The 15,297-nt window shown below is 46.3% G+C and overlaps 1 protein-coding gene across 4 annotated transcripts in view; it reads left to right on the top strand.

Annotated features, from left to right (window-relative positions):
• Positions 1–138: 138 nt before the first annotated feature.
• The window catches only part of ptprub (protein tyrosine phosphatase receptor type Ub), a 172,372-nt gene continuing 157,213 nt past the window's right edge, over positions 139–15,297 (top strand). For all 4 annotated transcript variants that reach the window (XM_075465221.1, XM_075465220.1, XM_075465219.1 and 1 more), the window contains exon 1: positions 139–379. In XM_075465221.1, coding sequence (XP_075321336.1) covers positions 310–379 — 70 coding nt within the window. In that variant the 5' untranslated portion in view covers positions 139–309. The remainder of the gene's footprint in view (positions 380–15,297) is intronic.

Raw genomic sequence — 15,297 nt, 5'->3', positions numbered from 1 at the left:
GAATATAACTGTGTCATTACCCGTTTAGGCCGCTTGGAGGCGCCCGACTCATATTTAGAATCTACACGAGAAGCGGAGGCTGGGAGGGAAAGTGGGCTTGGGAAAAAAAAAATCTCTCTCCTGAACTGTTTACCCTGACGTCAGTTTGCAGAACTCGCTCTGCCCTGTCTCTCTTAGTGTCTCCGAAACTCCACTCAGTCAGAACTGGGGGAATAGATGGGCTCCGCTATGCTCCCGCGCGCCCGGACCTCACGGACTGAATGAAATGACTTCTTCCTCTCATTTAAAGTGGACTAAAACATCGACACGATGAACACCTGCGCCTTTCTACTGATTTTGACTGTTCAGATCTACGCCGATGGCATTGAAGGGCCAACAGGTAAGAGTGATGAACATCTCTTATGTCCTAAACGGAGCTGAGAAGTTTTTGTATGTGGATGAAACTCCACTGAGAGGAAAAGCGGAGCGAGTCTGGGAGAGATGCCAACTTTGTACCCGTTTCCCCCAACACGTTGCTTGTTTTATCTTCGGGTTTGTATCCCTCCAGTGACTTCATATAGACACCATTTTTACCCCCCCGCAGGGAACATTATTAACTTTCATAACTTTGTCAACTGAAGCATTGAATTTTCTCAGTGGCCGGAAAAATGTTGGTTATTTAGAAGTGCTCTGGGTGCTCCGGTAAGCTCCCATTTCCCAAAACAACACGGTGTCCTGCGCTACGCTGCCTCTGCTGTTTTGTTATCGGCGCCAATTAAAGGCGCCAGGTAGGCTAAATAATGTTTAACTTTTTGTGCCAAAGTTAGTCCATTCAGAGAAAAAAAAAAATAAAGATCCCGAAAACACAAGGGGGTGATGACAGCTTAAGATTTGAATCAATATTTGCGAGCACGAGACTCCCAAATCCCCTCACAGCCTGAACCAGTCTGCGATGACATCCACAGACTAAAACCTGGAGCTCATCCACACTGGAGTCGGGTTGCAGAGCTGATTCTCGACTCAGTGGCTCCTTCAAAGTTGACATACTGGTGTGATTTATGACATCACAGTCATCTCTGATTATTGTCTTTTGCTCTCAGTGCAGAGAAGTTTGATCATTTCTCAAAGCTGCTGGGTCTTTCTCCTCTTATTTGGTTGTCTTATGGTCTGTGGAGGAGACTTGATGAGATGTATGCCTGCGTGTCTTTAAAATTGTTTTTATGATAGAGGATCAAAGGTGAGCAGTTTCCCCTGATTCATTAATGCAGTGGTGCTTTCAGTGGAACAAATTCTTTCCAAAAGAATGGGGGGGCAGAGACAAAGTGATGAAAAGAAATGTCTTTCGCAGGGCCCTGACACTGACCTTCTCACATTAAATTACATTCCTGCTTTCAAAGTCAACTGTATTCACTGTTTTTTGTCAGTCATTTATGAAATGTCAGCATAGAGCCTCGTTTTTCACGCTCGCTCTGAAAGCTGAGATCACACGGGCCTGTTTCTGTTGCACACATTCAAATGCAGGAATGCGCCCCCCTCTTTAGGGGCTCAAACCCGGGGTGTACGGTAGGAATACCGGTACCATTTGCTGCTTTCACAAACCAAAGACACCGAGTAACACCCTGCAGGAGAAGACTCACGGGCTATTTGTTGTTTAAAGCAGGCCGGTGCTGGCATTTCATGGAAAAAGGATGCTCGGTCAAACCCCCCCCCGAATGCATGAGCGAAGGTGAGCAAAGCAGCAACAACAACAGGGCCATGCAAGCAGAATGTGTATTGTCGAGAGCTGAATGGAGCACATCATTAAGAGGAATGGGCTGAGAGATATGACGGATTAAATCACACGCAGGTAATTAAAACAGCTGAATGGAACAGCAACGCTCCACCACGCAACGCCGCGCCACTGTCTGTCAACAAAGATTTACATGCTGTCGGCTTTTCACTTTGTTAACTGGGGTGTTGCGAGCCTTGCCGTCAGAGCTGCTGCCCCCCCCATTAGCTGCTAATAGTCAACACTTGGCAGTGTCGTGGCTTCTCCTCCTGCCTCCCTGCATGCCTCTCCACCCGTCATCATCCTGTGGGAGCAGAAACGCTGCCTCGACTCCCCACAATCTTCAGAGTGCCTCCTTCGATTAACTCTGCCTTCTGCGCTGCTATTGGATGAAGGCCACGCCTTAACCTCGAATGCTTAATAACAATTAGGAATATGGAGTCCGCTGGGGATACCCCGCCCTTCTCAAGTCCATATTCTCCATAACTCTTTCCTTTGCTTATGCTGCGGTGGGGTGGAGGCTGTCACTCCACGGCTGTTTGATAAGGAGGCTACTTCCTCCGTGTGACTGGCTGCAGTGTGGTTGATAAAAACGCTAATAATAATGGACACTTGCTTCATATTCGCTCAGGCACAAAGAGTTCACGGATGTCCAGCTTCAGGTATTATCATGACGTCGTGTATGTTTGAAGCCCAATCTGTCACTTTCACGCCCTTGTTTTTCCCTTGAATAGCTTGGATGTTCACTCACCGTCTGTTTCCTCCATTAGCAGCGAACGCTGCCAGCTGAATGGTGTAATTATCCTATGTTTCGTGACTCAATTCACAGTTTGATCTAAAGTTGAGGCAGAAGCACCTTTTTGGCTCATTCGAGTGAACAAAGCGACGCCTGGATCAAGATGAAAAAAAGTCTACGAAGCCCAGACCGTCTGGTTGATAATGATTCGTGTTGCTCTTCCAGCTACGTGGTGGTAAACTGCTGATGTGGCAGGCAAAGCCAGGCAGGATACGGTCCATTACTGTTTAACGGGTATTTCTGACATTCACATTTTCAATTAAGCAATTAGTCAAAACACCAACAAAAAATATAACCTTATGCTGACACAAAAAGCCCCCATTTGCAGCCACAAAAAGGAATCGACAGGAGAAAAACACCACAATTTAACAGGATGTGGGGAAAGTTTTCCTTAAAAGAGAATAAATTCATTTGCAGGCACAGTACAAATAGAAATCTTTTTCACATTTGCCCCGTTTAGATTTTTGCTTCTTCACATTATTAGCCTCACGGTGCCTGTTTGCTGCTCTCACATATTGAGTCTAAAGAGTCCATTAAATGTGCTCAGCGTAATAAGTATCTAAATAAATGGGTGGAGGGGTGGGTGGGTAAAACAGAGCCTGATATGCATTTATGAATCACTACCGGTGGGGGGGGGGGACAAAAAAAAAAACCTTTTTCCTTTTATGTCGAAAATGTTGCAGAGTTGCAGCAAATCCAGCGAGTGGGAAGTGCTCCCTGCAGGAGCCAGGCCACCATCTGTGGATAGACAACGAGGGGCCGATGGGGATTGGGCCTAAATCAGACTCCTGAAAGGACTGGTTGATTTCCATCTTGGTGGGATCACAGGCAGTAATTCACTGAGCAGATGGAAAACTTTGCATCCAGGAGAGGAGGGGATTGGAGGGGAAGAATGCAGGGAGGGAATGTCTGAGAGGAAGGACGAGAATGGCAGCGGGATTCATTCAGATAGATGTTTTGGTTTTAAGCCGAGCCCGCAGCGGGACTTTGGTTGAGCTTGTGCGTGCCGGCCGCTCCGCCTTCAGCGCCGCGTGCGATTAAACACTGTTTATGAGAGGAGCCCTCTGCGCTGCATTCTGTCTCCTCTGTGTCTGATCTATTGTAATGTGAGGGCTATGTGTAGTCGAGCAGGAGTGGAGGGAAACATCCTTATGTGTTCAAGGAGTCCAGCTTCATGCCATGTGTCACGATAATCGATGGCGCTCCTCATCAGCGAAAGCATGCGGGGCCTTCCTCTGTCCCGGGTTGGTCCCATTTCTCCTTTGGCTGTGCTAGCTGTGTGCTGTGCTGACAGTGCAGCCACTTCTTCTTCGTGCTAGACTGCAGCTCGCACATATCTCGTGGATGTTGTGTGCAATTAATCCTGCGAAGCATTTTGCCGTTGCTTGTTGAAATGATCACGTTGCTGCTCTGCTGCTAAATTAGCTCCAACTTTTTTTCCTCCTCCGTTCAAGGTCCCTGTAAGCTGTGGCCAACCTCGTGTTTTTGAGGCAGGGAAAAGAGGGAGTCACAGTTTGGGATTTTTCTTTTTTCTTTTCTTACAACAAGATTAAACCCCCAAAGATGGATTGCTTCTGCTCTTTGTCTCCTCTTGCCATTTTAGCCTAGCGCTCCTCTGTGGGCTCTTGCTCACTTACATCAAATCTCGCTGGTCAACGGGGAGCGCTGAAAGGAGCCACTCAGGTGGAAAACGGGCAGATTGGAGATAATTATACATGACGCATATTCTCCTGTTGAGGTTTCTTTTTGTAAGCGTGCCATTAAGGGAGAAGTTTGTTTATATTTTTTAAACCTGGAACTTATTTCTGGCATAAAATACGTTCATCTACTCACCGATAACAGTTTGGTGAAAGTCGGCGTCCTTCGGACGATATTTAGATACCGCGTATATTCATATATAGGGGCATCGGCCGATGGGTCGGGAATCGTGACACAGGAAGCGGAATCAACAAGAGAGAAATCCAAAAACAAATTTCCCCCTCGTAGAAAAGAGTTAAATGGCCATGAAACATGAGTCAGCGGTGTGAGGTTAAAGCTTCGAAACTGGTCAGAGTTTATGCAACAAATTCAGTTTAGGCAACAAAACTGAAACCTAAAGAATGTAGGGATGCACCGATACTATTCTAATATACTCGTACTCGTTAAAGTTAACCGATACCATGAACCGATACCAATTTATTGCATGAAGACTGCGATCAGAGGGTGGTTTGTCATTTTTATTGTATTTTTTTAGATTGGCAGCTAGGGGAGATGTCGAGCTAATCAGGAACAGTGTGGTTAGGCTCGTGAGACCGAAACCTGTCTTCCAACTCATTGCATTTTTTTTTGTGATAGAACTATTGGCAAGTACTCAGATCCAAGTATCGGTATCGTATCGGTTTGTAAAAAAAGTGATATCGCTGCATCCCTAAAATAATGTATTCGAGGTTAAGAAATGGTTTAGCTTAGAATAGACCGTGCCATGTGACTTGAAATGACACCATGGGTCAACTTCATGAAAAAGGGAATGCAAAATCTCTAATGGACTCATCACCCTGGCAACCTTTGAAAACTAATTTTTGTTGAACCCCAGCCATGAGTATTTGTGTTCCCTAAACATAGTTTTAGTGCTTAAACCTGACCAAGCGGTGAAAGAAAGCCAAGCTTGAAGGCCAAACCAAGTAACAAAAACACCACGGTGGTCACAGAGTTCAGGTCTCCGGTCTCTAAAAGCAGATTAAGCAGAATATTCCGAAAAGAAAAAGATAACCATGAAATAAACTAGTCCTCCTCAGTGATGGTTTAAGACCCACCACAACTGTGTGGTGGTGTGTTTCTCTGCAGAGACCCTGCCCCCTGCCTTTAAAATCAACCTTCTAACACAAACTTTGAGGCCCTTTTTGAAAGTGGAGACACTTCTCAATGCTGTTGTATACCAGTTGCATGCGACGGTGAGGAACATGCGATCGACATGGTTGATTGGGTTGGAGGACTTTTTTTGCGAGGGCAATTAATCCTGTAATTAACCGCGATCACATCTATTTGAGTGAACTGTGATCGTGGCTGCGTCATCGTTGTAATCGTCTTTATTCAAATGTCAGTGAAGCTCACAGAAATGTTAGATTTCCACATTGTTCTTCGCTGTTTTATAGAATTGATGCCTCTTTACCGGCACCATCTCATTTCATCGCATCTGCCATGTGTTTTGTCTTGTGTTCATTTCCAATAAATGGCTTTAATTATGGGGTCAGGTGAACAGATTTAGGCGATCATTAGTTTGGCTTCAGGCTGAGCTTGTTAGTCATTCGAACAAAGTGAAATTACTCACGAGTGTGTTTAAACACTTTTGTTCATCCCTTTTACGTCTGACTGAACCTTTAATTTTCCTCAGAAGGTCATTTGCTTCGGTGCTGCTTCTTTTTTTATTTTTTTTTATTTGGTCCCACAAAGTTAATTTAATCGTATTCCGGCTCTTTACCCCAGCCATGCGTGGACGACTTAGTGTTTGAATTGGAAAATTACACTCTGCTCGGAGCGTTTTTGAGCCCGTGAACGAAAACGGAGTGAATGAATGTACAGTATGCGCCTGCACGTGTGGAGGATGCTTGTACGAGCAGAAGACGGTAACGCCCGTCTAGCCACGAGGTCTCGTGGTGCTGAGTGATTCCACCTGCTCCGACACTGGTGCTCGCAGGGGCTTCAGCTGCCGCCTCTGTGGTCTCTTCAGGGTTACTGTGACACCTTTCAGGGAGAGCTTTTACAGTCGGTGGCCTCCCTTGGCCCGTCTCCTCCTTTCCCCACCAGAGTGCAGATTTCTCAGCTCCCTCGGCCAGGTTTTATTTATGCGATATTGATATTTCAGACTCTGGGAAGTCCATTTTACTTAGGTTTGATCAAAGCGTGCGTTCGCCTTTGGCCTGCAAGTGTTATGTAAGAGTGGGAAGAAGCCAGTAGGAAGAAGCCAGTGTGAGAGCCACAACTCGCGGGATGTATAGCACGCAACAGAGGAACGATTGTCTTGTGTAGCGTTGAATGCGAGGACAGGGAGAAGGTCTGTAAATAATGAAAGAGTGAATCTCATTTCTACAACAAGCCTGCATATTGTTTATTAAGGACTGGCTGATGCTATGGTTTAAAATGACCACTTAAAAGCGTTTGTTTTACTTGAATAATGTGGCACAGAAATTCACTGCTAAACACAGATGGGCTGGGTATGACAGAGTGAGACGGGTTGGCTGGAGCACGCTGGCAGATGTGTAATTACCCAACAAAGAAACGAGCAGCCTGACTCGCAGTTGTTTCAGTGCTCGCGTTTTCCTCCCAAAGGTGGCGAACTCCAGACTGCAGAAAGTGGGTCTGCAAGACGGATGCTGCGAGTGCTGCTCCTTATCCTCTGCCCAGATGATAAAAAAGAAAAAAACAAGACAAAAAAAGGCTCCTGAGCAGTTTATATTTAGTTACTGGCCGTGTTTCAGTTCTTTACCTCTCTCTGCGACAACGAATTTACCGACACACTCTCAGGGCCCGCTGTGGGACGGATGCTCCGTTTACTCCAGGCTGGAGTCAAAGTTCAGGATTGTGGTGTCGATGTCCGACCTTATTGTTCAGCCGGCCGCGCAGCGGCACCATATGAAAGCCCCGGTGAAATCCGAGCCCCCGACACTCCTCTAAAAGTCAAAACACTCTCTTGTGGGATATTTCTCTTCTTTGCCGGTGCAACGGATGCAGGCTTCAGTTGTCTTCGTGCCATGATCCCGGGTGTCACGTGAGACGTGGTATTTCTGGTTTGCCCAGTCCTTTTTTTTTATTTTTTTATCCTTACAAAGAAACATCCTCACATAGACTCGGCCATGAACCCGAGCACTTACAACTCTGATGCATCTCACTCTTGTTAAACTGACAGTCATTCACATAAACTTTATCAGGGCAGTGGAAACTGAAGAGCGTTAAAGTGCAACAGAGCGTGGATAATGTTGCAGACGTGCTGACTTAAAAGAGCACAGCCTTTCAGACTCGCCCGGCATGACATCGAAAGCTAAACAGCCATCTTTTTTCAAAGGAAATGCCATATCTGCTCAGTTACAGCGTCTAGCTTCTTGCTTTCACTAGTTTCTTTTCTTTTTTTTTTTTCTTTTGCCGCCGAATTGAGGCATTTTGTCGCCCTTTGCCTGCAGCACAGCCATGACACTGTGGTGACACTCTGCTGTGACAGCTGCTGTTGCTGGTGGGTTGTGGGAAGGTCACGGCAGCTGTGGTAGCACAGGTGGCAGCTGGTGGTAGATCAGTCCGCTCACTGATTTACAAACCTGTTGAGCACACGGAACACATATTTTAGATATAATTAACAGGAAAGAGGTGTTTACTGATCTTTTTCTTTTTCTTTTTTTTTTTTGGAAGGGATAGAGTTAATCTGTAACCTTTGAAAAGTGTGGGAGTGAAAACGTCGGATTCATCCAAAGTGGAGTTGCGTGGTTTCCACCTCGGCCATGTGAACGTTGCATGCGGTTTCATCACGAGGCATTTTTTTGTCTGGATGTGTGCAGTCCCCATGTCTTCCCCTTGACGAGCTTCAAATGTAAATGAAAAAAACGGCCGATTCGCACCTCATGCCGGCGTGTTAGCGCACACGTCAGCTTCCGGCCTCTGGATAGAGCTTATTGATTTCTCAAGCGGAGCCAGTTGCAGTCATCTCGCCGTCCTCTTCCGCACGAAACTCTCCCTTTTCGATCCCACATGACCTCCTGTCGCAGTTCTCCTCAGTGTTACATGCCGCTTTTTTAGCAGTTGCTCGGGGGACTCTGAGTACCTTTTTCATTAAAAAAAAAAAAAAAAAAACATCTCTTTCCCTGCTTGCCAAATGCTCTCTGCATGGTGTAAAGACATTTCAGGGGTGAGTAGTCGAAGCTGTACCCCTCTTTACCATTTCCCATCAGACAAAGTATTTGGTATGCTCGTTAAGGCTGATTTTTGAGAGCCAATTAATTGAAAACATTTTCTATTATTCATTTCTTTTGACAATCTGGTACAATCGCCAGAGGGCAATAAAGTGGAATCTGTGTTTGCTGCCCAGTGTTGTCAAGTCTGTGAGTCATTTCTGCTGAGGTGCTAATGAAAAGAGATAACTTAGGAGCAGGAAAATATTTGCCCTTTACCTTTAGAGAACTGCGCTTCTCTGAGTTGCTCGGAAACCAGTACAGGATGCGTCGTAATGCTAGCGCATGGCTTCGATGTCAAGGAGCGCTAACACAGACAGAGAAATGACCTTCTCACATGAATTCCAAGTGAGTTAGCCATGACCCCAGGGCTCGGTGGCCTCCCGCACTCCTCCAGGGTCCTCCAGGGTCCTCCGCTACTGACGGCTCTGCTGCCTGGGGCTCCCAAGACACAGTTGGTCAAAAAGTGTGAAAGACATTTTTATTGTTCTCGTGGTGGTTGCCTTTTTCATATAATTCTGTATATATCATCTGCAATACTCTGCGCTTGGCTTTTTTAGCCTAGTGTCACATGCTGTGCACCTGAGGGAAGATTGGGATTTTGGGTTCACCCATGCAAAACTGCCACCGATAATTGACATTTTTTAAAAGTGCTGACCAGCACCTCTGTGATGTGCTGTAGTGGAAAGATGCCGGGCCCTCAGGTCCGGCCACCGCACGCCCACCGGAAGACATTTTAGTGCTTTCCTGTTGTTTTTCTGGCTTCTGGATATGATTGGCAGAGCTTTAGAGAAGGCCCTGACAAGGCTAATATGATTGGAAAGCCTTCAGGCCATTTTTTTTTTAATCGCACAAACCAACCGCTGCGAAAAAGGCAGAGTTCACGCGTCTCGCATCAGCACAGAAATATGCAAGAAATGTCCAGCGAAGCCCACAGGGTTTCGTTTACAAAGAGCCTAATTCGAAAAACCACAAAGAGAAAATTGTAATTATCGCTTTGGCTCTTTCGTGTGCGTGTTTTTTTGCGCGTGTATCTGTGTGGTTGTTTGCACGCACACTGGCGAGTGCCTTGTAAAAGCCAGATTGGTGATTGTTCCCACCTGATTATATGTTAATATTTGCTGAACTCCTTTGGCCATTTTGAACTCCCATAAATCACAGGCCCGTGGATTATTACGGGGCTTTTGTTTGCTTTATTCTTTCACGGTTTGAAAATGCAAATGGCAAAAAAGAGAAAAATTTGCATACCGATCACAGGACGCATTCCTCCGATGATGAATGCGCTGCTCTGCAAAGATCAAAAAGTCGGGCTTTGCTGTAGAAAACAGGCTTTGGAGGCAGTCTGCATTCAGAGAGTGGATGGAGTACACGGCATGTCAGCGACCTCGGCGCACGTCCGCCCTGGCCTTTGTCTGGATGGACTGCCGGGGTAATTAAGAATCAGCTTAGTCTGGGATTATGGCTGAAGGCCAGTTGATCACAGGGGACAGGAGAAAAAGCATTAGCAGAATGGTGGTTAATATGGGTATTACGCTGCTTAGCAGTGCTATCATGTGACATTAAGACGACTGACAATGGAAGCCTGTTGATGCTAAGATCCTGAGCTGGTTGTTAATAGGTCTTAACCGCAGATAGCTTTGTTTACCCGCGGTGTGCGGCACTCCACCGTCCTCCTTTAGTTTCCTCCACGCTCACATCCAAACTCTTGAGCATTCGTCTCAACCTGATGAGGAAAGTGGAGTATTTTGCTTTACATCTCCCTGGGGGATTTTTCTTTTTTCCTTTTTTTTTCTCTTGCACTGTTCAGAGGTATTTACCTTACACCAGCACATCTGAAATGAGGCATGCGGGATGGCTCATCTCCCCTGTGAATGCGCACACGAACAAATTCGTACTGCCCTTCGTTTTTCTTTTTTTCTTTTCCCCCTTTCTTTCTTTGTGAAAAGCAATTAATGCTCTCATTAAGCTGCGAGACAGGACTAAAGGCATGAAGCCCTTGGGTCCTTGTCCTCTTCTACTTAAGAAAACGCGGCCGGTGGAATGGATAGCCTGTGCTGTGGCGTGTGAAACAAAGAGTGCTAAAATGGCTACTCTGCTGTTTGTCCAGGCTTTTATTGTGGCCTGCACGCAGAGCCAGTAACCTGATGCTTGTAGCCTCTGCACAACCTCCACAAAGCCATTTTTTGCCCTTTAGGACGGGGGGGGATTATTATTAACACACACACACACACACACACACACACACACACACAGGCTTTTGATGCACCACCCAATTTGTTGCATTAATCTTATTTAGAATAAGCGTTGCTGCTATCGGCTGCTTGTGCTGCAGAGAACACTGCTCCAGGTGCATGGCTGGCAGAGTTATCAGTGCATGGCGGGACACAACAATGCTTTGTTTTGACCTTATTGAGAGGGAGCAGGGAATTGTTTTCCACCGTCTTAAAGAGCTAATCCCATCAGAGGCCCTGCGCAGCATGGAGGGCTAACTCACGTCACGTCTGGGGTAGAGCTGCCAGAACAAGCGGCAGACAGGAATGTGTTTGTCTGGCTAACGTAGCTTCATTCACCCTGAGTGGAAAAAGCAAGGCAGGGAAAGTCCTCCCAGCCAACTTGATTTAATTCCTCGTTCTGAGCCAGTGTCTTGATTGTGTGAGCAGGAGACGGCTTTTGATGGAGATCCGGCAGTGGTTTGGGGAGATGCAGCGGCTGACTGTCATTATGGCAGATGAATTCCTTTTTTTAATCTCTCAGGGGAGGGTTTTCTCGCTTCACTGGTTGTCCGTTGGCGTGGTTAGACACATGTGCACCCGGGGGAGACGGGCTCATTCAGTGCAGGGGCCACAAGGCTGAGGATTCTTCCCAGTCCAGCGAATCCCTACGGTGCCACAGGCTCCTGTTGAAGGGCTTAAGATTGGTCTGTCCATCTGTTTGACTTCCACAGAGATACGGAGGGAAGATTTTTCCTGAGTTGAAAATAAAATTTCTGCTTCTGGTAGAACTCGATAATGGGAAGATGCGCAGGTGAAAGGTGAGATTGAGGGGAGATTTTATTGAAGGGAAAAAAAAGTGTTTCATCTTTTATATCCATTTCATAGTTACATTTTGAGACAAATATCCACCAGCTCCCCTGGACGAGCAGCAGAGGGAGCAACTCCGGATATTTCATACAAACATCATCTTTTTTTTTCTCTCCTCTGGATGAACACAAAGCTAAAATGAAGTCAAGGCTAAAACCAACAAAACAGTCCAACTGTTCAGACTAATTTAAGTGGATGTTACTCTACTATTGATGTTTTTGCGGCACCGTAATGAGTGGACATCTGCTTGTTTTTCTGGATGGCTTTTTTTTTTTTTGGGAAGCAGCTGCAGAAAGTGTTGAGTCTGAACTACAGCGTGAGAGCATCTGCGCTCTCACAGCTGTCGTCTGCTGCTCTCTCTTTCCCGCCAAGTGTACTCACTTTGGGTCAGCATACTCCATATTTCAGCCATACTTGGGTCATATATAAGATATCAGTGGGCTTGACATTTAGGGCGGTGTCAGAAAGCCTTGAAAAGGGTCTGCCTTTAACCCTAAACAACATCAGATTTTCAGATTCTTTTCATTTGACAAGCAGCTAAATCCTGCGGATTGGACTGTCCCCCTGTGCAGCATGGTGGTGTTGGTATCATGGCTTGGGCCTGTTTTTTCTCCCTCTAAGTCAGGGAGGTGTACCATCGCTGGCGAAACGATGAAATTCAGAATGATACCGGGAAGTTCTGAAAGAAAACTTCCAGACATCTTTCTGTGAACTGAACCTCAAGAGAAAGGGAAAGGGAGTTCTGGAAGAACCTGAAGTGTGCTGTTCACCCGAGGAAACTCACCATCATCCCAGAGCTGAATACTCATGTTTTTAAAGATTCTGCCCTCTTTGAAGGCTGTACTGACATTACTAGATTTCACAGTGCTGTCTATCAGCTCATTCCCTGTGCCAAGGTGCCCATCTATTCTTAATATCCCCTCATCACTCATCATTCCAGCTGCATGTTTCATCAGCCCCTCTCTTTGTCCTTGTCCTCCCAGCCTCCCAGGCTACTCTGGGATCTGCGTTTCTCTCAGATTTCCAGGGAAGGGTTCGGTCTTCCAGGCAAGATGAGCAGCTCAAAGCAGACCAAAGCATGTGTGTCTGCCTGCCTCCCCGGGCTCTCATTACGCGAGTGTCTGAAGCCACACGTGTGTTTCCTGAGGCTGCTGAGAAATGAGCATGCATGCGGGGGTTAAAAGGCCCCCGACAGAGACATCATTTTGACGTCCTGAGGTGACCGGAGACGGTAACTTCATTAGCCAGTTCCCGCGGCTCAGATTTACTTGATTATACTAACCAAGTCTCACCGACGACGGTGGTGCAGAGCACAAATGTCACGCCTTCATTTAAAATCCGTGCGTTTTTTCCCCCCCGTGCTCCTGTGTGTGCTCGCTGTCCACACTCGCACGTGTGGGTGGCTGTGTGGACTAAATGAAGGGAGCGAGGGAGGGTCAGTCGATACACCTGGAACATTTGGCGCCTCTGTAATTTGCAAAGTGACTCATCGTCTAACGAGCAGGTACCAGTCTAAAAAGCTCGTCCCTATAATTTGGTCGATGGTACTCACACTTACAGTAACACATGCCTCTGCAAGTGTACACGCAGCAGCTTTCCTTTAAGATTTCAGACCTTTGTCTCACCCCTGTTTCTCCCACTTTTGTTTTGTTTTAACATTCCTCTCGTGCATATCGCCAAGCGTAACCGTTACTTTCTTTCTGCCTTTCGTTTAATCTGCGCTTATCTGTCCACATATCTTTTCAACATAACATGGCCAAAACGTTGCACACACACACACGCACACACACACACACACACACACACACACACACACACACACACACACACACTTGCCCTTTCATTACTGATACTGCAAACATCATTAACTTCCTATACCCCACACTGATCCAAGGCACCTCTTGATTAAACTCGGACATTAGCTGATTGTATTGGGGAGGGTTTAAAGATATTTAAGCGCCCCCTGTACTCCCGAGGTTGGGCAATAGAATTAGCATGTTCGTTTACAGGTACAAGTTCACAGAAACAGTCACTTGCCACATAATCAGTTGCAATATTGTTGCCCCAATCCATTCACTTCCTCAGCATTTATCAGCCAGAGAACAGGGGACTTTTGTTTTCTCATGCATGTTAGATGCGGCGTGTTTCAGATTAAACCCTTTAAATCTCTCGAGGGAGTTGCATCGAAGGCCACTTTTCGTGAATCGTTCTGCCTCTCATCCTGTAACGCTTCATGGCAGCTTTTTTTTTTTTTTTTCCGTCTTGTTTCACCTGTTGAAATCAAACGCTCTGTCCTCCCCGTGAGTGTGTGTGTGTGTGTGTGTGTGTGCGTATGCCCGGCTAGTTCTGCATTCCTCTCACACGCGCTGCTGTAACATTCAGAAGGAGGGCTTTAGTGGCAGTCCAGACTAAGAAGTATTCCTAAGCCCTGTGTCAGACTCCTGTTGAGGCTATTTTTTTCTGACCTACAAACGCTCCAGAAAACAAACACACACACGCCTGGGCCTGTCAGCTACCCAGTCATGTATCCTGGTCAAGGTGAAGAATGTGAGAGGGGGGCAGGTGAAGCTGCAGAATGCAGACACATGGAGATGAGAGGAGGGAACGAGGGAAACGTCTCCCATGTCCTGCCCGCTCTGTTGCTGTCAGTGTCAAGCTGACAGGCCCGATTCGGTTGGATTCTGCCGAGCTGCGTCTTTGATGTAATGTTTTTCAGGATATTGAGGGCAAGGTGTGTGTGTGTGTGTGTGTGTGTGTGGGGGGGGGCGCGACTTCAAAACTCACGCTTTTAAGAGCTGGACGAGAGTGTTCCTGTAGGTTTTTTTCTTCCCTCACTCAATGCTCATCACGCACAGCTGTAACAGATTTTGGTGCTGCAGGGTAAACGAGCACACATTAGCGTATGCCGTGTGTTTACAAGTGCAAAATATAATTTCATGAAAATTACAGCTTCTGAATTGCTGCCACACACAGCGTCACGAGACTGACGTTGTGTGTGTGTGTGTGTGAGTGTGGCGGTGCTGACAGCGGAGCCACCAGGCACCAGCGAACCCAGACAAAGACAGTCAGTTAGGTAGATCATTAGTGGTTTTAACAACATAAAAGCTCATAACTGGCTATGTTGTGTTATTATCTAAGCAGCCGCCACGCTCATGTTTTTGCCTCTAGCGGCATTGAGGGCGGGGAGCTTCCTGTCCCAGATCCTGTTTCCAGAGCCACCTATTCAGGGCTGGGGATCGGCTGCCTGTGTGGAGAAATGCTGCCCCCTTACCATGACCTTTTGATAAAATCATCCACACAATAGTTCTCCCACTGAAAATCGGGCGAGGAATAGTCACATGATCAGGATTGGCTCTCTGTGCTGCCTGCAGATAGGGTCACATTAGCAGAATGGGACCCGGTGGTTTACAGCAGATTGCACAAATGGCCTTTTGGCTGTCAGGTTACTCCACTGTCTGGTAGACATATGCAATGTTTGTGTTGGGTAACTTGATTTTACGCCGTCCACCGCGAGCCGAAATTCTGCTGTCCTGTGGCACTGAAGAGTATATCTTCATAATCTCTGACTGTACTGTGCCACTTTATGTACTTTATGTCAAGAAGCACTGCTTTTTGACATAACACTGCTTTTTGGAGGATTTTTGCTTCAGTGTAATGGAATGTAGTAATTTGTTTAAGATGATTAGTTTAGTAAAATTGATGAATGCTTATGATGATGATAATAATAATAGAAAGTAGAAGAAGAAAAAGAAGAAAAACTAA

This window comes from Odontesthes bonariensis, chromosome 5 (assembly GCF_027942865.1).
Source record: "Odontesthes bonariensis isolate fOdoBon6 chromosome 5, fOdoBon6.hap1, whole genome shotgun sequence".
Taxonomy (NCBI): domain Eukaryota; kingdom Metazoa; phylum Chordata; class Actinopteri; order Atheriniformes; family Atherinopsidae; genus Odontesthes; species Odontesthes bonariensis.
This window is presented reverse-complemented; position numbering and strand designations above follow the sequence as displayed.